At 40.4% G+C, this 22408-nt stretch overlaps 1 protein-coding gene across 5 annotated transcripts; it reads right to left on the bottom strand.

The window, feature by feature from the left end:
* Positions 1–12748: 12748 nt before the first annotated feature.
* Positions 12749–21816, bottom strand: LOC125021420 (NEDD4 family-interacting protein 1-like). 5 transcript variants are annotated; one of them, XM_047607487.1, is made up of 8 exons: positions 21606–21816; positions 18885–18972; positions 18471–18601; positions 16357–16416; positions 15983–16070; positions 14654–14778; positions 14291–14357; positions 12749–13610 (listed from the first exon to the last, which is right to left on the bottom strand). In XM_047607487.1, the coding sequence occupies exons 1-8, from the start codon at positions 21633–21635 to the stop codon at positions 13507–13509; spliced, it is 693 nt and encodes a 230-aa protein (XP_047463443.1). In that variant the 5' UTR covers positions 21636–21816; the 3' UTR covers positions 12749–13506. The 5 variants fall into 5 exon arrangements, with proteins under 5 accessions (XP_047463443.1, XP_047463444.1, XP_047463445.1 ...); XM_047607488.1 differs by having other exon boundaries at positions 16357–16419; positions 18483–18601; XM_047607489.1 differs by having other exon boundaries at positions 18483–18601.
* Between the last annotated feature and the right edge of the window lie 592 nt (positions 21817–22408).

Here is a 22408-nt window from a genome sequence, read left to right as displayed (position 1 = left end):
CAACGCCATCTAACAACAGGCCGTGGAGTACTGTTAAATGCTACTGATGGTGCTGAGGTGCAGCCTGTTTTTATACAGACTATACATATATGCAGCTCACAGGAAGTAACACATCGACTGTCTGTTCTCAGCACATGCATTCGTGTCAAGAATTTGGATTTCATTACTTTCTATTGTGCTTTTACTAGTGACAACATCAGACATCAGTTGGTGTCGACTTGATTTTCAACACATTGTCGAATGGCTTTAAATCTGAAACTGTGCAACTCCCAGCTCTGTCCATGGTTGAGCGTCATTGTGGAAATATAACAGAAGTTCCCCCAACTTTCTGTCAAGCTATGTTCATCTTTTCCAACATTAACCATTTTTGCTGCCTGCCACTCTGTGTCTATGGGGGCAGAACGAATGTATTGAATGATCATGAGAAGCGTATTATCAGGAGCTTTACACCACTCACTTTACATTATTGTAAATTTTTCTCATAAATAACCATAATATCACTGGCAATAAGAAGAACACAACACCTAAGTTCTCCTGAAGGATGTGTTTTTAAAGCTTTGGTTGTGTTACACTCTGCGAGTTCCCACTTATTTGTTAATATGTAATGACCGCTGACTGACTCACTCGCTCTGTATCTTATTTCCATGCCTCCTCCAGCCCAGCGTGAAAGCACAGGGCCCAGTGCAGCCATTAGTCAGGCCGAGGAAGGCATGGAATAATAATGAACGCACCTAATATGCATGAGCAAGTAAAGCCCCGCCGCCGCCACAACCGGTGAGCCTCCAGGAGGTATTTCCATCATGCAAAATGTATGATGTCGCGCTCACCTCAACGCACCTCAACGCACCTCTCCATCCTCTGTCGAGATGGGTTTGAGGGGGCGGGGGGCTTTTCAGCGCTCGGTGCTTGGAAAACTTCGTATATACGCACATACAGATATATATAGAGGATCAGAGCCACTGAAAAAAAAACTGTAGTTAGAGCAAATTTTTTTTTTTTTTGAGTTTTGAGACTAAAGTCAGAATTCTGAGAAAAAAAGTCAGACTTCTGAGATTAATGTCGGGATTCTGAGAAAAAAGTCAGAATTATGAGATTAATTGTCAGAATTCTGAGAAAAAAAGTCAGACTTCTGAGATTAAAGTCGGGATTCTGAGAAAAAAGTCAGAATTATGAGATTAATTGTCAGAATTCTGAGAAAAAAAGTCAGATTTCTGAGATTAAAGTCGGGATTCTGAGAAAAAAGTCAGAATTATGAGATTAATTGTCAGAATTATGAGAAAAATCAGACTTCTGAGATTAAAGTCGGGATTCTGAGAAAAAAGTCAGAAATATGAGATTAATTGTCAGAATTCTGAGAAAAAAAGTCAGACTTCTGAGATTAAAGTTGGGATTCTGAGAAAAAAGTCAGAATTATGAGATTAATTGTCAGAATTATGAGAAAAAAAGTCAGACTTCTGAGATTAAAGTCGGGATTCTGAGAAAAAAATCAGAATTATGAGATTAATTGTCAGAATTCTGAGAAAAAAAGTCAGACTTCTGAGGTTAAAGTCGGGATTCTGAGAAAAAAGTCAGAATTATGAGATTAATTGTCAGAATTCTGAGAAAAAAAGTCAGACTTCTGAGATTAAAGTCGGGATTCTGAGAAAAAAGTCAGAATTATGAGATTAATTGTCAGAATTCTGAGAAAAAAAAGTCAGACTTCTGAGATTAAAGTCGGGATTCTGAGAAAAAAGTCAGAATTATGAGATTAAGTGTCAGAATTATGAGAAAAAAAGTCAGAATTATGAGATTAAGTGTCAGAATTCTGAGAAAAAAAGTCAGAATTATGAGATTAATTGTCAGAATTATGAGATTAATTGTCAGAATTCTGAGAAAAAAGTCAGACTTTTGAGATTAAAGTCGGGATTCTGAAAAAAAATCAGAATTATGAGATTAATTGTCAGAATTCTGAGAAAAAAGTCAGACTTCTGAGACAAAGTCGGGATTCTGAGAAAAAAGTCAGAAATATGAGATTAATTGTCAGAATTCTGAGAAAAAAGTCAGAAAACTGAGAAAGTGCCGTAAGGTAATATAGTATTTAGTAATATAGTTCAAGTATTCACTCTTTGAAATATTATTATTTGTGATTAACTCAACGTTTTTAGAACTTTTTTTTTTCCAAATTGCAATTGCTTTTCAAAATTATGTGACAAAGCTTAGTTACTCCATTATCCTTCCACTTACTTTTTCCAATTAATAACCTTTTTGTTGACGGTTGTATTTGGGTTCTGCCATATTGGCCGGTTTATTGAAGTATCTGTGTTGATTCTTCGGACGTTTGTTCATGACTTTAGATTATTAAATGACACTTCAATGGAAGTTTCAGTCAGCAAGGTAGTTTTTTCATATAGTATAGACATGCAGAGCCAATATTTAAGCTCTGTAACACGTACCAGGAAGTTAGGAAGCTGCAGGTCACTTCCTTGTATAAAGTAGAGTATGAACATCGAGCCTTTTTTTTTTACCGTGCCAGGTCTTTTTTTTACTTTACTTTGGTTTGTATTACTGTATCTAATCCGGCATTTCCTCTGCTCGTCTTCCTAACGAACGCCCTTTAGTTGATTCTGAGGTGAAAGGTTTTTCCGGAGTCCTCAGTAAAAGCTTCTCAATTTTTTCAGTTTGTTATGTCTGTGTTCCATTACTCTGTGATTGCATAACTCTATTACATGCTTTACCATTGCGCAGACAACCTAATCAGAGCGATATTGTAGCTGCCGCGAGCCATGGAGACTTTCCTCATGTCATGCTGCATCTGCTCTGCTTTTTTTTGAATGAAACAGTCCAGACGCCACACTAGTACTACTACTACTATTATTATTATTATTTAAAGGCAAATATAACAGACGAGTAAATGATTTCCTCACATTAATGTGGCGACTGCAGCTTTTATGTCATGTCAATCATGCTGTTGATGGTGGCCAAAAACTGAGTTTCCGTGGGGGTTTTAGGTTGAAATAGAGGACGGACAAAAGTGGCGACGCCGGAGAAGCTGCTGTGGAACAAATGGAGATGGAGATAAAGGGGGGGAGAGCCCACAGCAGGGCAGATGTCCTCCAATGCTACTGCAGTGAAGTGACAATGAGAGAGGAGAGTATGAGTCATACATAAACCCCTCCCTCTCTCTCTTTCACCCCCCTCCCAGCACATCCTCCTCCTCCTTCTCCTCCTCCTCCTCCTCCTCCTCCCATGTAGCCGGGTTACGTCGATCCTGACTCATTCATTCAAAGCCGAGTCTCAAGCCTGCTTCTTTATTTATTTATTTTTTGATATTGTGCTACTTTCATTGTAGTGCTCTGGCACAATTTTATCCTCCCCATTCATAAAAAACGCTCCAGAGGAAGAGACACACACACACTAACGCATCTTCAGACCCATATTTGGACGTCTGGTAGTGCAGCTAACACACATTTAAAATGTGCGCGCACCTCGTAGTACTGTAACACACTCCGGATAAATAAATTCCTCTGTGCTACGTCTTCACCTTTATCTGCTCATTTCTCTCCCCTAACGTGCCCCCTTCCTCCCAACATTTTTTGCGTTTTGCTCTATCCTCCTCTTCCTCCTCGCCCAGCGGAGCAGCGTCTACCTACATGTGGTTAGCTCATCTCCTTTTTCTTTTCTTTCCTTCTCTCTTTCTCTGGTTAGCTCATCTCATCTCAAGGCAGTCAGCTTTGCAGGCAGCTAATTATAGGCCACGCTGTGGAGCGCAGGGCCGGATGTGACAGCACGCTTGTTTGTGTGTGTGTGTGTGTGTGTGTGTTAAGTGCAGACATATACGTTTGCCTCCACATATGCATCATGCGTTCAAGTGATGTTCTTTTTGTGTGAGGAACCCGTTTCCTCTCGCAGGTCCTCACTTGTAGACGTTTAATAATGTGTTTCGTAGCTGAGGGTCCTAAAAAGTATAATAATACAAATGTGTGTGTGTTTATATATATATATGTGTGTGTGTGTGTGGACGAGCCACCAGCAGGATATCCAATCCCAGCCCCTCCCACACTGTACTGCAGCTCTGACTCATACAAGGTGGAGGCAGCAGAGACAACCAGGGTCTGATAACTGGCAATGAGCGCGCACACACACACACACACACACACACATGCACACACATCATATATAAGACCCGTCCATACAGTCTTTATAGGTCTACGACGCACACGCAACAATACAACACAATACATGCAATTATAACGTGTGTTACATTCCATCATGTTCAACATTAGCCAGAAAAGTAGCAAAACTTTTTTTTTTCTCCATCCACTAGTGGTGATATTTCTGTTTTACAGCATAAAAAAAAAAAAAACAGATTTCAGACGAACAGAAAATACTAATTTGTGCACAAATTGTAGGTAACTATAGTAACGGCATTTCAGTCGGAGCCCTTTAACATTAACGCTTACTGGCAAAATAGACCTGATGGCAACAATTACTACACTATGCTTTGCTGTCTTGGCAACTCCCAGATATTTCAGAAAAACAGCTAAAGACGTGTAGCACGAAGAGAGACAGGATGGGATGTGGGGGGGGGCATACAAGAGGCACATTGAACCCCCCCCTCCCACACATACATTCATTCTTACCATTGTCTCATTTCTTTCATCCGCCTCGTAGTATTATTATTTTTTTTTCCTCTGAGACGTAGATTTGCTTAATTTTTTGCCAGTGTAGGTGGAGCCCCATCACAAAGCCACTTCAAGGGGTGGGGTGGGGGATTCCCAATGAGTTGCTGTCGCAGCGTCTATAGGGGCCCCATCATTGTCATTGATATGGACCAATACAACTGATTCCCCGCTATAAACATGTTCAGTTTAGTGGACAAACTCTAATGGACATTTAAGGAACTGCAAGTTACAGACCTGCTTTAACCTCCTGAGACCCTGCGTCCTTAAATGGGGAGATTAAGTTTTATTTATTTAATTTTATTCAGCTTATTCTGCGTCATTTAAACCCACTGTCCTCGTTAGTGGACACTTTAGTCTGCCATCTAGTGGTCGCAAAGACAGACTAGTTTCATCGGATTCATTCTACAAAGTGGATGAGGAACAAAAGGTTTTTATTTATTCTTATTAACATGTCTAGTTTGAATATTTAACCAATATTAACAATAGTAACGAGCTACAACCTCACTAATTGGCAAGTAGTCATTTGAGGACGTTGGGACTTCAGTGTTCGTTTGCTCAACCATGTCTCAGGTATTAAACAGTTTTAGATTTTGTCACATGTTGGTGAATTTATTATAATGTAAATAATGAAATGTCCACATATGAGGACATTGTTTTTTGTCTCAAAAACTACTACTTCCTGTGGAAAGATGATGCTTAGCTTTTGTACTTCTTATGTCCTGCTGATCCCAAATGAAATTAATTAAATTAAAGATGCATATCAAATAAAAGCTTGAGTCTCAGGAGGTTAAACTTCCACGGCATTAAAATTTTAAAAATGTATGTCTGGTTTGGTTTGGAAAGACATGACTCGAAGGCCGAACCATAGAGTGGAGACACTAGAGTTACAAAAATAAAAATAAGGGTGTAGTTATTGGAAATAAAGACAAAAAAGGCGACAGATGAGCTTCTGCAGCTGAGAAGTGGCTCTTTAACAACGCCCTTCCTTTGCATCTCCTCAGGTGTGGTTGAGGTAATTAAGCACCAGCGCTCCACAACAAGGCCGATCTTCCAAAACGTGCAAGAATAGATGCCCCTGCACATGATTACACAGGCACGAAACCAAATTACAACCTTAGACAAAGGTTAGCAACAAGCAACCCCAACGTAGCGAACTGTTCTTACAAGTCACACAACTTACAAGCCACAACAAACGTGGAACCGCACCATGCGAAGCTACTGCCTCCGTCCGGCTGGGAACGTCAAAACGTTAGCCACCCAAAACTGCTCCAACTTCCCCACGGGACACTAAAGGTCACAAACGCACAAAGCACCTGTAATTGCTGATGTTGTTCACACATAATGCCCTTCCTGTCAGCTCAACCCAAAATATCCCCATCTTAACAAAGGGCCACAAAATGCCACCACTAAATTAGAGGTTCTCCTTCCAGAACTTGCCCGGTTTCCTCTCGACCTAAGATGCTGACATTCTAACTAACTAGACTTCAACTAGTCTTCGCCAGCTTTTTTCCGAAAAAAATAATAAAATGGTGACGATCACACCAACACTCGGAGGCTGTCTACACCAGGCAAGTTCTGAAAGATGCAAATTTACCTCACATGGCAATGTTAGCTCAACGCTGCTAACAACATCTTTGGATAATGCCCGTTAAATAATCATCAAAAGGGACGAAGACAGAGTTACAAAGGTTTATGTTGTTAAAAAGAAAAACGATTAAGGTGATAAATGAGAAAGACGTGAGCTTCTGCAGCTCAAAAGTGGTCGTCTCAGGCCTCTTCAACATCGCCTCAGGTGTGACTAGTTAAGGTAATTAACTGAAAAGGCCAGGGGAGGTGCAGGAGAGAGATCCAGGATGTTATCAGGCATAACATTATGTCCACCTTCCCAATATTGTGCAGATTTCCCTCATCAGAGAGTGGACATGGGAGAAAATCAAATAACTGACGGGAATGTGTCCTCCTCCTCCACACTAGGTGGCGATATGTGTATTTTCAGCAGGTTACGACGGTCCCCTTTCCGGTTGACCCATTATATATATCTTGTTGTCCAGTTAATGTCTGATTAAGGCATATACATGCCGGAGAACATGCCATGTCTGGTCTGGTCTAGGTGGGTGCTACATGTCTAAGTAACATCCATGAATAAAAACCAGGTCCAAAAGTGTCACAGCAGAACAACGAATTGTCGGTTTAAATGTTATTTACTTCACCTTGTCAGTGGTTTTAATGTTGTGGCTGATACTGAAACACTCTGCCATCCTGTAACACATAAACCTCTAGTCCCTGTTAGACGGAGACACTTGAATGAAGAATGAAGCTGCATTCATTCATTCATACGTACGACTCCACGAACACACAGAGACAACAGAGGCAGCTTCACACCTCCTCCTCCTCCTCCTCTTCCTCCTCTCTCTGTTTCGTCCTTATCAGTCATTCTTTCCTCTTCTCCTACTCTGCGTCTGCCTCACACACACACACACACACACAGACACACACACACACACACACAGACACACACACAGACACACACTGCAATAAAAGGAGAGAGGCCTGTTCATTCATGCATTCGGCCAGTCAGCTGAGCAGGGAGACGGGGAGGAGGGAGGGAGAGATGAAATAAAAGGATGAGAGGAGGAGAGGAGGAGAGGAGAGGAGGAGAGGAAGGCTCCCTTCCTGTGTTGAATAGGTCACCTGTATTACATCACTGATGGAAATTGGAGCAGGGGAAAAAGAAAGAAGGTAGACCAGACGCCCTCCTTTCCCTCACTCTTTCCTGATCATCTTCATCTCTGTCTCCTCCTCTTCCTCCTGTCCTTCCTTCCTTCTCTCCCTCCCTCCCTCTCTCTCTTTCACTCCCCTCTCCCCATCCTGACGGTATGAGTCACAGACAGACTAGTTCCCTTGATGCACTGCGGAAACGTAATGTGACGTAGCCTCCTCCTCCTCCTCCTCCTCCTCCCTCCCCCCCTCCTCCCATTCATGCTTCCTCCCTCTCGTCATTGCACAGCAAGCCTCCATTCACAAAAAAAAAGAGAGACAGAGAGAGACGTCAGGTGGATTCACGACAACAAGAACAAGCAACACCTGACCACACCAGCACCAGCACAAAGGGACACAACACATCATTTTAAATAAAACACGACACATCAATCAATCAATCATTCACTTTTCATACAAAAAGTCGCACAAACACACTTTATGTGGAACAAATAAAAATAGTATATAGACCTAAGAGCATAAAATAAGATAAATAAATAAAAATCTTAACTTAAAATCATAGAAAAAACACTATAACAATTACTACTGGGACAGTAAAAGAAAAAATTAAATAGCAAACGAGTAAATAAATTAAAAGCCAAACTAAAAAAGTCTCGAGCTCGCCTTTAAAAAAAATATCCTAACGCGCACGATATAAAAACGCAGCAGAGTCACGAAATTAAATGGCGACGAAGGGAAACAATGCTGCCGAACATCTTGCAGGATGCACCGAGCTGCCTTTGGTTTAGAAGAAAGTTTAGCGACTTTAACCATTATGATTTACAGTTGCCACGGATACGGCATGCGCTGTTAAAATATGAGCACGATTTCCAAGAGCTCTGGTTTGTTACAGTAATTAAACTGTTGACAGGAAGTGTGTTTGAAGTGTGTGTGTGGGGGGGAAAAAAAAAAAACTCCAAGTCTAAAATTTTCAATACAACAGAATAAAATAGAAGTAGTTTAAAATACTTTAACAGAATAGAATCGTGTAATTGACATAGTAAATATAGTAAAAAATTGATTTCCAGTTTAAAGAAACTGACAGACTCGCAAACAACGGGAAGAGATAAATCTGAGAAGAGCTTGGGGACAGGTGACTTCACCCTCTCTGGCATCACTGCTCGGCTACGTACGTCACTAACCCACAGCATCCACAGCAGACACGACACGACACGACACGGACGACGCAACACACCCTGTTTTTGTGCCATTCAGAAACACGCCTCCTGATCAGCAGTCTGCAGACGGGAAAAACAAGGGTCGTCTTTCACACGAGGGCCTGAATAGAGCAAAAATACTGATGACGCCACATTAAAATACACTGAAGGGACAATAAAAAAAATATGCAAAAGCTCGCAAAATCCGAATGTGATACATTAACGGTAAACGGCAGCAGGGAATGCACGTTCTGTTGCATCATTTATTCATTACTGAATGCAACTGAGGCATAATGCACAGAGTCAATGTGCAGATTCCGTGTTAGTGTTTAAATACAGGTGGGAACAAACATCTGGTTGCAAAGACGTCCGCTAACTCGGCTAAGACGCTAATCTTCCTTAATATTCGTGCAGTGAGGGAAGTAAAAACTGTATCTACAGTACAGAGCGCTGATTAAATTGTGCCACAGTTCAACGAGGTAAAAATCTCCTCCTCACAGTAAATTAAAGTAGCCGACCTGCAGCTAACGGAGCTTCTGCAGCTCTGTAGCGTGATTTTTATGATTTTATGAATGAACAAGTGACATAAATGTTCGAGTGGAAAGAGGAGCAGAGAAAAAAAAATAAAAAATCTCAACGTACAGTATGATTCACCACAACAAAGAAGTGTTAGGGAGGGGGTGGTGATGTCATTGGTGGTGGTGGTGGTGGGGCGGGGGGAGTCATATGTGAGTCAGAGAGGAGAGAATGAGGAGGAGGAAGAAGATAAGGAAGAGAGGTGGGTAAAAAATAAAAAAAAGAAAGGCACATGGGGGAGGTGGGGGTACCTGCTGTGTGTGACCCACGGTAATAGGCAACGCCGGCCTGTGGATGAGTCACCGCAGTTGTGACACACATGACGCACCACGCACATGCAGCCTGTTTTTATAGCTTTTGAAGTAACGCATGCACGTGGATGCGCCGCTATACACGCACGCACACACACATATGCTACATAAAGAAGGTGCAGGGAGAGGAGAGGAGGGTCAGGATGACTCACATCCAGTGATAGACCCCCCCCCCCCCCCCCCAATCACACACACACACACACACACACACACACAGGATGAAGAAGAAGAAGAAGGACATATCATTTGGATGCAACCCACATCCTCCCCACATCCTGGGAACCTCCCATCTGAAACTCAGACTGACAGCGGGAGAGACTGGCTGACTGCAGTTTGTCTAAGGTGATGGGAATACTTTGGCAGGTTATTCTGATTTTGAATAAATAAGAAAAAGGTTTGCAGGTGCGTGTCCGAACTGACCCTAAAGGACTCATTTCATAATATCATCTTATTTGTTCAAATGTGTTGCATGTGTCAGGTTCTTTCTTCTAGAATTAAAAAGAACTAAAAAGACTAGAGGTCACATTTCAAAGTTGCCATATGTCCTGTTAACAGAGAGGATCATTTTTGGCCTGGACAGATAAACTTGTCACAAGTCGTGGTGACTAGCAGCCTTTTAATAGCGTCACGTTGTGTCTTCTCTTAGATTTAGTTTTGTGCCCACTCTGCAAAGTTATTCAGCTCAGTTTATCCAAAAAGCATTTAAAAAGGTAACTGGGCTTGTAGTTTTGAAGTTTCTCAAAACTCCATAAGTCAAGTTGCCTTTCCAAACTCTTTTTGGGACATAACGTTACCATGACCATGAACCTTCACAGACATTCAGCTCAGGTATTATTCAGTTCTATCTTATCTTAACGTAGTAAACTAACCGAGGGTCTATATACACATATACAGTGGCTCTAATTATTCATTGACTTTAAAATGAAAATTGTGTTAAGAACAGTTTTTAGTCTACCCATGCATTCATCTTTAACCCTGGGAGAGTGGAGCCAATTCATGACAGCGCCAAAAATAAATAAATACAATACATAATCACACTCACATGCACAACTATAACCATTTTTCTGTAAACAATAGTCTCCACTCAGTGACAGGGATAACCTTGTATTAGTGTAATGCCAGCAGAATTACACTTTAGCTTTAGCTTAGCATAAAGACAGGAAACGGGTGGAAACAGCGAACCTGTCCTAAACCAATAGTCATCAATCCTGCAAAGTTTGAAAATTAACATGTTATATCTCCCCGAACTACTCTGTACCAAAAATAAAATGTAAAAAATCAAAAATCGCTCTTTTACAAAGAGGCATAGGCCTGTATATTTACCTAAACGGCTGCTGGTTATCCCATCATGCATTGCGTCTCTAGCGGCGCCGCCGTTAATGGCCGTTAGTGAGACACATTTTGAAGTTTCGTCGCGAAAATGTGAAACTTTTTTTTTTAAACATAATTTTATTTTTTATTTCATGAACATCACACATATTTGTTTACAACATCATCACGTTTTAGTAACGTGTAAATTATAACGGGATAACGAGGGGAGCCGCGGCAGTCTGACATTTAATTATGCGACAGCAGTGACGTCATTAACGGCGCGTCAAGCGGTTACTTAGCTAGCTGTGAGTAGTTAATATCTATGGTTAGTATATACAGTCACTGATTTAACCTCATCTATCCAGTTTTAGTCTAGTATTTAGAAACAAATTTGAGTGACAGCAATAGTTGACAAGTTATAGTTGTTAAAGAAAATTCCCTGTCTCCACATTGTTTTAAGACGATGAGCTTTTCACCTTGTAAGTTGAAACCGTAGTCGCACAAAAAGTCTACTTAACAGAAGCCAGAAAAGTGAAGCATGTCTTTTTGGAAAGATGGCTCACTCCCACACTCTCTGTAAATCATAAAGACTCCTCTTATCTTCTGATAGCTAAAACATGCAAGCAGTGCAGCCACTTGGCCGGCACACATAATTCCCATCAATTACGCCAAGAAATACTTCCGTCTCTGTAAATCGAGGGCAGCTGACAGGACACGGACAGCTCTTGGCACAATGGAGTTATTTTATGAATGACATCTGGATCACGAGAACACCTGCACTGGGTGACCCTGCTGAAACACAGGAGGAAGGACTTTTACATGTGTGGGCTGAGGCAGGATTTGTATAAAAATGTGGATGATAGGCTAATTTTATTGTTTGTGTGCTTTGCGAGGATTTACAGCCGAAACAACGGTTAGGTTTGTTGATTCACGGGTGACCTGGTGATTCGCTGGGCTGGTGTTGAAGTTCTCGTAAATGACCTTTGCCCCCTTTATGGCTCTCTTTCTATTTCGTCCCAAGTGCTGCAGTTTTCTGCAGCTGACACGGTTTAAAGTTTACATTTTTCTGCACAGATCTTTTCTTTCTAAACGACAGCTGTTTCTATTTTAACAAAGTGCATACTGCAAAAGGAAATCCAATTTTCAGAAAGCACCAGCGGTGCAGCAACTCGGAAGTAAACAACGGGGTGAACCTATAGTTCACAAGGAAAAGAAAAGCATGCACAAACAATTAGCTGTGGAGTTAAAGCTCCTAATAGGAGGCTAATCACATCTAAAGGCAATTAAAACTACATGCAAATCTGTGCTCACACCCTTATTTGTGATTTTTAAGTGACATTTTCTAGCCGCGAGCGGTGGAGGAGTATCTGAACGGAGCCGATGTCACATCGAGCGAGCCCCTTAAAGTGTGACACTGAAGTTTTCCAGTGAAACCAAAGACCGCCTCAGTTGGTGTGACACGTCTTCCAGGTGGGGTGACCTTCACATCCTGTTCAACTGCAAAGGGAAAACACTGCTGACATGTGTAATTAGCCACCACCAATAAATCATCTCCATCCTCTCTCTCTCTCGCACACACACACACGTGTCCCGTGTGTTAAATTTAGCCCGGCTAAAAGTACGCCTCAAACTGAAGGCCGTGGTTAGCGCGGATTCTTCTCGCTGTAGCTACGCGCTCTTCTCGATTTAATACTGAAAGGGCCCGATTGTTCCTAACAATCTTATAAAAATGTAATTTAGTCTGGAGCAATTTATTTTCCACTTATGCTGAGAGAAAACAGTGAAATTTAGAATGATGCTGAAAATCCTGCAGATATTAACAACCCGTCGTACTGAGCAAAGCTGAGAGGAAGCGGCTGCGCTAACAAGCACATGTCACATATTTACAGGAAACTTATTAGCCTTTGAGAAATACCTCAATAGTTTTAACAGTGCAAACATTTTCCAAAAAATGATTTAACAGAGTGAGGACGAATTAAAAAAGAAAGAAAGAAAAAGAATTACTTTTTATTTTTGCATCGTTACATGAAAGATAAAAGGAAATGAATACAATACTTCGCTCTTTCCAAATCACGTCTGGCAAATCCCGTTCATTTCCTTTTAATGGACACAAATGGATTTTTCCCGTTACCATAATCAGGCCACTGGAACAACCGATTTCACCACAAGTGTCCAAATTGCACGTCTAAATCCAGTTACAGACTATCTAGTTTCCCTTTGCACCTGGTTTCGTTAACCTTTTCACAATGAACAAACAGCACTGGTTCAGAGAAGTTAAAAGCACATTAAACTGGAAGTTGAAAGATATTATCTGACATCGTGTAAATCGACCCCATAACCTCAAAAACTACCCACTGTGACGCCCCCCCCCCCTGTGCCCGAAACCATCTCTCTTTATGCTTCATCAAAAAGAGGAAAAAAAAAAATGAGACAAACAAGACCGCCCCCTGGTGGCCAAACAGGAGGCGGTGCATGTCACTGTCACCAAACAGATATTAAAAATCAGCAAATTAAGGCTTCAATTCATACATTTCAGACTTCATGATTGCAAACAGCACTTACTTGACAGTTCACCACTAACTACTGAGGGATTTTATGTTTTTTTTTACAGATTTCTCAGCATTCACTGTTTAAACACCGAAAAAAAAGGGGGGACAACAGACGTCATATTGTCCAAATCACGTTAAGTAAAAATAAAATATATTTAGAAGGTGGTGTTGGTGGTTTGTGGGCTCAGTAGATGAAGAGGACTCGGGTGCGGGGCAGGCTGGAGAAATTGTCGGCCATCTTGCGGATTCTGGCGTAGTTGATGAACCCTCGGAGGAAGAGCAACAAGCCTGGAGAGGAGCAAAAAGTTTAGCTGCACTGTGCGTCTGACACTTTAACCTATTACTTTTTATACTTAACGTCAATCAAAACCTTACAAAAATATTACAATTAAAAGAAATCCACCATAAGATCAGCATAGAATCTCACTGAAACTGTTTAAGTAGTTATATTATTTCTAAGTACATATTTTTGTCATGTATAACATTTGGTCCAAGTGTCCCCATTAAATTAGGAAAAATTATTAAATTTTAATCTAATTTTAACTTATTTCATTCTATTTTATTGCGCTGTGTTTATGTATTTTAGTATTTTATTTATTGTAATCTTTTGCACTTTGGTCAATCGCAGTTGTTTTAAAATGTTCCCTATAAATAAAGTTTGAGTGGAAATATGAAGCAATAGGGTCAAATTGACCCTAAAGATAAGAGGAAGGTTCAAAATCAAAGTAAGTTTCTATATTTCCTTCTTTCTTTTTATATAAAACATGGTTTATTGCAGCTTCAAGATGTAATTAATTCAAATAAATCTCCTTCCTAGCCTTCAACAACACAGTAATTAAGCTTAACTATGCTGTCATAATTATTCTGTCCTATTTATACATCGTTAAGACACCAGACTGAACTCTAGAGGACTGAAATGGATCACAGGCCGGACAAAGCCATTCGTTTCTTTTAAATTTACTACTTACCCAGCACCAGGAACACCCACCACAGCCAGTACTGTCCATCAAAGTAACCAGGGAAATATGTGGAGAACTAAAAAAACACGACAAAACGACAGCAATTACTGGTTGGAATAAATACGGCCGGTACCGGTTGACTGAAAAGTTAAAAGTGAATAAAAAAAAAAAGCAGCACAGTTCACGAGAAATCTTTTGAGGAAATAGTCCCGGTGCCAACAAAGCAAAAACCACTCCAGAGGCTACAATAAAACAATAAAATCCCACAGTGGTGTTTGGGGCTTTGGGTTTTGTTTGTGCGCACATGGAACCACACTTTATGTCGTTTGCGTGTGGGCTGTGTAATGTCTGTCTGCGCTTTGTGTCTCGTACCCGGACTATGAGGATCCATTTGATGAGGGAGAGGCCGAAGCCCGAGATGGCTCCATAGCGGCCGGCGGCTGAGGTGGTCAGACAGAAAGACAGGAAGAAACCGATCCAGTTGAAGAGGAATGCCACTAGTGGAAAAAAAAGGAAAAACAGTAACGGTACATGTCATCAGAAACAAACAAAAAAGAGAAAAAGAACAAACACTGCATGTAAAGAGTTATCTGAAAAGGACGGCAACAGTTTGTATAGTTGGGTAATCAAAGCTCAGGATATTTGGATATTGCTTGTGGTGTCCCCCAGGGGTCAGTATTGGGCCCTTAATGTTTTTCCAGGTGTGTTGTATTCTATATTAAACTAGTGCTATTCATAAATATACATTTTTATTATCATGTTGCATTCAATATTAAGATAATACACAGGTTCAAATATTCATTTTTTTATTTCAAACATGTGTAACAGCAGGAAGGCAGATAAAGGAAATAATCGACTCAGTATCTACGGGGCTTTACCCTTCACTAAAATGTGACGAATTCGTGTTAATGCGTATTTAAAGAAACTTAAATTTGTGGGGGAAAATAATAAAAAACTAAATATATATATATAAAAAATGTCTAATCAACCAAAGATTTTGCAACCACCTGCAGTACCTCCCCCAAACCCTAGGGGTCGTGGACCCCCTGTTGAAGATCTATGCTTTATATTAATGACGTGTGTAAAGTATCTAGGTGGTTAAAATTAGTCAATTTTGCAGATGACACAAATACTTTTAGCACAGGAGGAAACATTAAACATTAAAAATAGGGTTTGACTGGGATAAATTATGATAAATGTAAGTAAGACGTGTTATTTGGCAAAGACACAGTAAACACAAAGGTGCGAATAGAAATCAATGGGGCTCAAATTGAATGGGTGCATGTAAACTAATATCTAGAGGTTATAGTGGATGAAAGGGCTGAAATATGTACAGTCCAAAGTTTCAAGAAGCAAAACAATTACTGCATCATAATTCTCTCCACTTTGCTGTTTACTGGTTTTGCCATATTTAAATTATTGTGCTGCTGTTTGGGGAAAATACGTAGGAAAACTTCATTAAATTCACTTACTATCCAGCAGAAAAGAGCAATAAGGATCATCTGAACTACTCTGAACACACAAATCCACTTTTTATACAATCAAACCTGCCACAAAACATCCAAAAAACATTGAGGGATCAGGTTTTCATCTGTGTATTGTTTATTGTTGTGAGGGGGGTTTGTTTGGCAGTAGCTGGGAGGCCTCGTGTCGAGCAAATACCGAGACGATAAAGAACAGACTGACTGGGTGGAGACTTACTGAAGAAAGTGAGCATGAAGATGCCATCGTTTCCTATCCTGAGCTGATCGGCATCTTCAAAGTCATCTCTGGTCACAAAGTCTTCGTCCTGTGACAGAACAAAGCGATGTTGCATTTAAAAGGTGAAAAGAAAATATGAACATAAACAACAACAACAACCAGGGACAAATGGCAACGTCACACCACGACAAATCACTTTACGTTTTTAAGTCTGCAGGAAATCAGCAAATAAATACACACACACATACACTAGAAGGGTGGGCACTGAACACACCACACAGTCATGTCTGTGTTTTTACAAAAAAAAAAAAAATAAATAAATAAATAAAACAGGACCAGATACGCTTCCTTCACAAAGTCGTAACACGAGTTACCTCCAGCGAACTGCGAATTACATCGTCAAAAGTCTCCAGGCGTTCCCTGAGCTGAGGCTGCTGCTGAGCGCGAGGCAGAGAAACACAACGACACCAGAAATCAAACAGTGTGCGCCCCCCCGGCCCCCTCCCGCCCCCCCCAAGACACAAGGCAAGAAGCAAGAAGCAGCAAGAAGAAGAAGAAAGGCATCACAGCGACCACGAGGCCCGACATCAGCTCTGTTTTTGACTCATTTTAGTTCGTTTTCACTAATGTAATGATAATATGGCAAAATTATAATAATAAATATACAAGAAATAATTGAAGGAATCTTTTTCAGGTTCATTCTGTTTAAATAAAATCGTATCATTAACCCAGAAATCGAATCGTGAGTTGAGTCTGTTCCTACTATCGATATAAAAGTGTATCGGCTTTGACTGAAACAGTGGAAAAATTCAGAATAGCGGTTATTTATCTTCCGTGTGATTCAAACACATGTTGCGGCCCAGATTAGACCCTCTTGCTGGCCGCTGTTGGCCCGCAGGCCTCATATTTGACACCGGTGATCTAGACGTTGCTGGTTTTGACAGAATTTGTGTCAACACATCACGTAGAGGTGAATTTTGATCAGGTTGGGTTAAAATTATTTGTGGCCCGACCGTAAAGGTTGAAGGTATTTGTGTGTTTTTTTGACATCTGTAAACAAGACGACAAACTAATTTCAAATACTTTAACATTAACCAGTTAAAGTTTAAAAACGTGCTACAGTAAAGAACGGACTCAAAACGTTCAGGTTTCACCTCGTCTGCTCAACATTTCTATGACCAAACGTCACCGATGACAAACCGATGTGAAGCTGTGGGACGTAACAAAACAACCACTGGAAACTTTAGCTTCTGTTGCCTGGTTCAGTTTAATATTTCCCTGCATCTGCAGAGAATTTAACTTTTTTTTTTCTTTTTTCATTTCCTCCAAAAAAAAAAAAAAAAAAAAAAAGCTTGTGAGAAAACCAGACCAGATACCAAGAGTATCTGGTCTGTGAGTGTATCAGAAAAACATCTGTGAACACGAGGGAGAAGCTTTCATAGCTTTCATTGTTGTTATTATATACACCAATCAGGCATAACATTATGACCACCTCATACGCCGCAGGTTTCCGTTCAGAGAATGGACACAGGCTTTATGAGGGTGTTAAATGTTATTTTGGTGCGTTTCATTTGTACCCGGAAGTCGGAATTTTCAACTGGAAAACCCGGAAAGTTGGATTTTCTACTCGGAAAGTCGTAAAATCCTCACTACGGACGAGATGAGTTACCAAGATGGCCGCCCCGTATGTAAACACTAATCAGACGCTCCTGTAATATTCCGTTTATTAGCTCTTCTGATTAGTTTTTGTTGTATTAAACTGTATTTTTCCACGTACATATGTTGAAATGCTGTGTAATTTAAGTTTTTCATGTGTTTTATGGGAACTACAAGTCCATGTCAAGCTAACAACGGCTAAAAACAATAGCAAACTGGGATTAACAGTGTATTTTTTCTATTATAAATAATTAAAACTTTCATACATCACTGCAAATAATTCTAGTAAAAAAATCATGAGTTGGTTCAAGTTATTTGTTCCATGTATAATTTGTGGAACTCATGAAGCCTAAGTTTAGTTTAACATTATAATAATATTAGTTTTATTTCACTTTACACTCAAAAAATCATCCTGTTTTCTCACTTTTCTCACTGTTACGCCGACAACTCGACTTCCAACCTCCGAGGTAAATGCAACATCATTAGTGTGAAACTTTGTGGATCATCCCACAGATACTTGAATTTGGAGGCCAGGACACACACAGAACCGTGTGCTGCCATCAAGAAGTATCACTGTTATGGGGTGAGGGTAGGTGGGTGCTACATGTCTAATAACATCCACATGTTCTTAATGTGTGTGAATCTGCTATTGCAGAGAATGCAAACCTAAGAGATAACGTCAGATTAAATCAGAATCTGCAGCAGAGCACGTAAACTTCCTGCTTCTGCAAAACACAACAGGAAATGTTTGAGCGACAGCTGCAGTGTGCACAGCAGGCGCTGTTTATAGAGGCCGTGACCAAAGGTTAAAACAGAAAGCGAGACGACTCACTCTTCCGGTTACCAGGGGAACTGTAGCCTCGGTCTTGGTTCTTTCTGCCTCATCATAGGAAGGTAGCGTGGTCGCTACGTTGTACGACGGAGGCTTTGGGAAGTCCCCGCCTTCCTTGTAGTCCAAGTACGCTGAGGAGGAAAGAGGTTCAAGCGTGGTTTAAAAAACACAGAGCCTCTACAGCTGAGAACTATGAGAACATGTAGAGTCAAATGTTTAATTAAACCTTAAACGAGTGAATGATTCAATTCCACAGTTTTTTTTTCTATGTTCTATGTTTTTTTTCTAATCTCTTTAGACATTAAATAATCAAAACAGTTTACATGAAAACAAAACTTAGGGCCCCAGGTCTCTCCCTATGCAGAACCAGCACATGAACTCATGACCTAACATCTGCATGAGTCACATCTTTACCAGCATTGTCGGCTGCGATGCTGCTGTACGGCGGCGGAGCGTCGGCTGCAGCCTGAGGACTCCCTTCTGCGTCCTCCTCGTTGGACAGCTGTGGGAAGAAGACAAACCACAACATGGTTACGGCACGTGTGCAAGGACACAATCCTGTAGTATAGTATAGTATAGTATATAGTACGCCAAATCATTACAAACAGCCCAGGACAGGCCAATTAGCTAACACTGAATACTAAGCCGACGAGAGTCAGAGCATCAACACCTTCGAGTTCACACAAACCTCCCATGAGAGCGCAAAGAAGAAGAAGACAAACCAGAGGTCTTTATCTCAATGGGTCTTTTTATCTGGTTAAATGAAGGTGAAATGAACAAATAAATAATAAAAAAAAAGATATAAAGATAAGAGAGAACATCTTTTCCAACAGTTGAAAAGAGCTGATATGCTCCTGTGAATTCATAGAAGGGAAAACTGTAACACGTGTTATAACACAGTCAATGAATGTCCCAATAATAAACTCAAGACTTCTCATATTAAGTGGCACTAATATTCACAGAAAACCGACGCTCTCTCTGTATTTACTACTCTATAGTATTTATTTTACTCTATAGTGTTGCAGTGACATGCGCTGTGATATCTCTCTAACGACTACAGTCATCGTGTGCACTGGAAAAAGGTCTTTTTTTTAATTTTCCATTTGTCTATCTGCACTCACTGCTTCTGCGCTTCTGCTTGAATGCAAACCACAGTTCTATGTCTTGGCCTTGAACGAGTGTCAGAGTCTCGTTTAAGCGTTTTACTCGCAGCGAGGAGTCGACACACGCACTAGAGTAAGTGCAGGATCGAGGTTGTGTTCACTTTTAGACGGCAGGTCCTGCCCTGGACACGGTTTTGCAGAGAGACGCCTTGTTGGAATTCAACTAGTCGCAGCGAAGGAGCTGTGGACTGGTTGCATCTGGGCTTTATCCGGGATCTTTCCCCTACGATTTAATGTTTAGTGTTACAGTCAAAACCAGGTTTATAACTGGATGCAGCCGCCTCACTCACCACTGAATGTAAAACTATTCACAAGCTGGATGACTCTGACCTATAAGGTTCTTCTTGGCTCGGTTGCTGGTTATTTAAGCTCTTTTCTGCTGAGAATTAAAAGCTATTATGCCTTAAGAATGACATTTTGCACGTAGCTGTTCCTCGAGTTCGGACTGAATTCCTCGTGTTTTTTCCCCTCTCCTTGAAATACCTTTCAACGTGAACTGAAAATGTCTGAATGTATCTCATCTTAGGCCTTTTGCTCTATCGTAAAAGACCGACAACGACGTGCATTTCTATTTTATTATTTGTTTTGTGATTGTTGTTCTGTTATGAGTTGTACTTTTGCCTTTCTTTGCCAGGTTACCCTTGCGAAACAGGTCTTTATCTCAACGGGTCTTTTTACCTGGTTAAACAAAGGTGAAATAAATAAATAAATTTAAAAAAAAGATAAGAGAGAGAACATCTTTTCCAACATTTTGGAAACCCAATCTTAATCAGTGGACTAAATTAAACATCAGAAACGCTGCGATTCAGCCGCAACACAAACTGTATCCTCCACAATCATCATGCAGTTGAATTACAGACTTTCTTAAGCACATTTTAACCATTGTTTAGGGAGATTTTGTGCCAAACCGAAACGCTGGGATGCAGTCGCTTTCATTAGCGTACTTAATGTTTACACAAGTTAGTGAATATGCACAAAAGCAACATATAATAAACTCAAACATCTTAGTTTTTCTTGTCAAACACAAGGTGACGTGACAGGTTTCAGAGATTACATGCATACCACTTATATAGCACACTATTTAACATCTGGTTAGATGTTGAGGACAGCTGCTAAACTGCATTTCATTCTCTGCGCCTGTACACGTGGAATGACAATAATGCTGAATCTAATCTAGCTCGTAGTGAAAACAAGGTTGGTATCTAGTAAAGAAGCTTTTTGGGCCACTTGCAAGGCCTGACATGTTTTCTACCAGCAGTCTCTACTGCACATTAATTATTAACAAGAAAAACACAAGTTAAAACTCAAAAGAAAATAATGTTCAAATAAGAGTTAGTCATAACTAAAGTGACCAGATTTCAGAAGTAAAATATCCGGGGACATTTACATTTAAAATAATTAAAAGATAGCAAAATGAAATGGAGAAACAGGCATAATTACGGTTTTGTTTATTTCGATATATTTATTTATGTACACATATAAACTGTTATGACTGTAATGTCAATAGCAGCGCGACCGGCTACCGTAATAACTATAGTCTGCGCGCAACATGCCCACTGGCGCTTCCTATCCGGCTACCGTAATAGTTGTAGTCTGCGCACAACATTTTTATTTTCTCATTCATAAAACGCTAAAATCTTGGACATTTTCGGTGACACCTTTAACCGGGGCACAGGTCACCCAAAACGGGGACTGTCCCCCAAAAACCGGGACGTCTGGTCCCCCTAGCCCTAACGCTAACGTTACTAAGCAAGCTAGCTGGTTAGCCTCCCTCGTTCCTCGGCTAGCTTTACGCAATGAGGGTAAAAAAATAAAAATAAAATAAAACAAAACGAAAAGACTTAAACTTCAAACAAACCCTCGTGTTTAAAAGGCGTGACACGACACCTGGGCGACTCCGGTCAACAAGTCAACGCCACCACGTTGTTAATGAATGTTAAATATTTAAAGCTTCAACTTAGTTTCAACTTACCTGCTGATATCTGGCGCTCGACTCGGCCATTCTGCTCTGAACGGCCAGATATCTATCTTCAGATATCAAAGGATGGACAATAATGGATGATAACCGCCCGATGAAGATAAAAATTATATAACAGCACAAACTGTAAACTCAGTTCTCGCCACAATGGAAATCTCCTCCTTCCTTCCTCCTCCTCCTTGTTCGTTCTCGATACCAGTGTCAAACTGTAAAAAACGGTCGGAACACAGCTTCCGGTTGGCCCTTTAAAAATAAATAAATAGATAGCATATCGTGCTTTGAATGTGCGGATACATTTATTTATTTACTTTATAGCAACACACCGTGGCCCCTTTTTGTCTATTTCCACATCCACTCGTATATTCTCTTGTGTTATTCAACTCTTTTAAGTACTTTTGCAAAGACAAGACTTTTATTTTGTAATCCAAACCGACTCGCTTCCGTTAACGTCCGCCGACTTGACGTAGTTCTTGCTCGTCATTTCGATTGACGTCATTGGCCATAACAAACCCTCTAGCGCCCCCTTCTGAAGGTGAAACGGCTATTATTATTATTGCAAGTAACAGAAAATGTTTCACAAAGCAATGGAAACAACATTCACAAGACAGTCATTTCACAAACTGCTTAATACAGGATGTCACACAGACTGACATGGATTTCCGTTGTTTAAAGGACAGGATGTCACACCAACAATTCAATTATCAATGAGACAACTTAGAACTGGCAGATGCCTTTTAAATTGCGTCAGGCATGTATTATACTCTGTATTATCCTCCAATAGAAATAAAGACAAAATG

Source organism: Mugil cephalus, chromosome 15, assembly GCF_022458985.1.
Source record: "Mugil cephalus isolate CIBA_MC_2020 chromosome 15, CIBA_Mcephalus_1.1, whole genome shotgun sequence".
NCBI classification, from domain to species: domain Eukaryota; kingdom Metazoa; phylum Chordata; class Actinopteri; order Mugiliformes; family Mugilidae; genus Mugil; species Mugil cephalus.
This window is presented reverse-complemented; position numbering and strand designations above follow the sequence as displayed.

Bases quoted from the DNA above. Each gene is read 5' to 3' on its own strand.
- LOC125021420 (XM_047607487.1), bottom strand. From the start codon at position 21,635: ATGGCCGAGTCGAGCGCCAGATATCAGCAG. The intron at 18,602-18,884 runs GTAAAGATGTGA...TTTCCTCCTCAG, and splicing joins CATCGCAGCCGACAATGCTG to CGTACTTGGACTACAAGGAA. The intron at 14,779-15,982 runs GTAAGTCTCCAC...TTTTTCCACTAG, and splicing joins CTTCATGCTCACTTTCTTCA to TGGCATTCCTCTTCAACTGG.